The following is a 2,562-nucleotide window of genomic DNA, read 5'->3' as shown; positions in this document are numbered from 1 at the left end:
GTCGCCGTAATCGCCCGCCTGAAAACATTCATCAGCTATGAGATTGCGCTCGTGTCACATCGCCCGCATCGCTCCGATCTCCGGCGGGAGAAAAGATGGCACTCACCGCTAGGCTGATCATTTTGCAACAAATGAGGCAATTCGTACAAGGTCCAGGGCTGACGTAACATATATCGCAATGCTAAGTTGTCTGGAAAAAAGCGACTGAGAGTTCCAATTTTGCTTAATCGAACCGTGCTTGCATTATTTCCGAGGATCGCTAACCCATATCACACTCATCGTGTAACGGCACCCTAGAATGTGGTCCTCAAGCACATAATACAAAACGAGGCACATTGTCCCAATTAAGCCGCAAGATCGAAAGATAAATGACGCACTGCTCGTCAACTGTAAGTTTCGATTGCCTAACAGGGGTGAGAAAACATGTTCGCAGAAATATAACGAGTCTAGGGATTATATTATCGTCGCATTTGATTGCGCCTCCCAGTTCCAGTAGAGTGTTTGCCGTCCATACTTGCGAACTTGTCTTGATCTTCAATCAGATGCGTCCAGTTATACTAGCAATGTGGCCCTTGTAAACCGTTATAATAAGGTGGCACATCTTATTGTTGTCAACGATACAAACGGCAAAGCTTTCCACCAGCATAACTTGCAATATAACCCATTGTATCGGATCGAGATCTGCAAATATGTGCATTTATCAGCGATTACATCAGGGTGGATCTGTCGCCTGATCGCGTGTAATTTAATGTGCATAACAGAAGCAATAAACTATACAGATCACCGCACGCCTTGTCCCTCCATGGACGTGACAGGCCGTCTCACAATGTCGCAGGGAATCCGAATTGATCAGTATAGAACATTTATCAATTAGTTAAATAGGTTGGTCATTATGTACCAATCAAACACGAAATAATTTTTCCTGCTTTGGAATTTCGCTTATGACGCGTGAGACATGTTACGGTGATTGAAGTGATGGGGTGAGCCAATTTTTGAGAACCTAGCAAGGTTATAATTTTCAGGGGAGAACTGTTCTCGCGAACTAAACTCAAAGGGAAGTATTATGTTGAATACTCACGGTTATAGACGCCTAGTTGGCTCTGAACAAAAAAATTACAATGGGGGCAAAGGGCGAATTGCGATTAGCGACAGGAACCGTAGCAGCTTTAATTCTGCTCCAATTTTACCTCCCTGCTATGATTTATCTTTTCTCCAGGCAAGGAAGCTTCCTTTTAAAATTTTGTGAGAGTACCGTGTATGAAGAACTATCGAGGTCAACGCCCTCTTACGTCTGGAAGCACTTAAAGCAATTGTTCAAATGACCGAATCGAGGTCTGATGGACTGGCTCAAAACATTTCGCCCATTCCGGCACGGAATTTGCTTCCATGTTTGTATGGGGACGTGGAATGTTATCGGAGAAGCCGCAGATACCAGCCTTTTTCATCGAAACTGCTGAAAAACAAAAGGAAACAGCTGTATGTGTTACGAGATTACTTTATCCCGTAAGAAGTCTGCAAAATCTAGTTTCTCACTGAATATAATGCTGATGTAACATGATGACCCATCGCATCGTGGCAGGGAGGACGAGTCGCTCTCTTAATATTTCGCCAAGCTGAATGCAGCAATCACTGAGAGGCGACTTTGTGATCATTCGCAGCAGAGTTGTCTGAGATGGTCAAGCTTGCGTGCCTTTAAAGCGCTAGGTCAATTGAGATCTTTGTCTGATCCAAATCGCTTCTACAGCAAGACTTGCTAACAAAGCGGAGATCATGACAGCGCTCGGACCAGCTCATGAAAAACGCGTCCGCTGCCTGATACTCTGCCAAGGCGTATCGCCACGTTCGAGCACACAGCAAGTGCAATAAAAGGTAGGGGTATCTTCCACTGGATTTCAATCGAGTATAGTGGTGATGGATCCAGATGTTTGTGCCAACGTGAGAACCAAACAAGCGATTCTCTAAAAAAATGGTGCAATTGACACCACTTTTGATCGTTTTTAGGTCATACATAGAATCTGGTGTATCGAACAATGTTATTGAGTATGAAGTGATTATAAGGCATGATTAATTAAAATCTGATGCAAAAATGTTAAGAATATAATTGTCCGTCTAACCAAAGAATAAGCTGTAAAGATGCGAAACCAAGTTGTTAGTTCTAGCGACCGAGTTGAGTTTTTTTAGGTGACGATGGTTTATCTCACTCGATCTTGATCGTAATCATGGGATCGCCTAGATTGATATGCTATCAACCTAGCATTGACTAGGTGAAGATGCAGATCACCGTTGACAAGATACACTATGCTGACTTAAGCTGCGTGGCGAGGAAGAGCCTTGTGATATTGTGCTATGATACGGCTCTTAATGCTTACGCGTTAGAGCAATTAATGGTGCTTTCATCAAGCTTCTTTTATTTGAATGAATGTTTCTTCACAAAGTGGATGGCCCATGGTAAGTCCTTCTTCAGCAAATTTGATTGTGGGCTTACCATATCCGCTTTGTTACGCGAAAAGCGATGCAGGTAATTGGACAAACCAATCCATTTCCTTCAATCTTTTTGATTCA

General features: G+C 43.1%; 1 protein-coding gene across 1 annotated transcript; it reads right to left on the bottom strand.

Moving 5' to 3' along the window:
- Positions 1-1,768: 1,768 nt before the first annotated feature.
- Positions 1,769-2,010, bottom strand: PHALS_12293 (uncharacterized protein; the record flags this gene model as incomplete). Its single annotated transcript, XM_024727817.1, has 2 exons — positions 1,769-1,885; positions 1,936-2,010. 2 exons carry the CDS (start codon positions 2,008-2,010, stop codon positions 1,769-1,771), a joined length of 192 nt encoding a protein of 63 aa, XP_024578355.1.
- Positions 2,011-2,562: the final 552 nt, after the last annotated feature.

Source organism: Plasmopara halstedii (assembly GCF_900000015.1).
Source record: "Plasmopara halstedii genome assembly, contig: Scaffold_614, whole genome shotgun sequence".
NCBI classification, from domain to species: domain Eukaryota; phylum Oomycota; class Peronosporomycetes; order Peronosporales; family Peronosporaceae; genus Plasmopara; species Plasmopara halstedii.
This window is presented reverse-complemented; position numbering and strand designations above follow the sequence as displayed.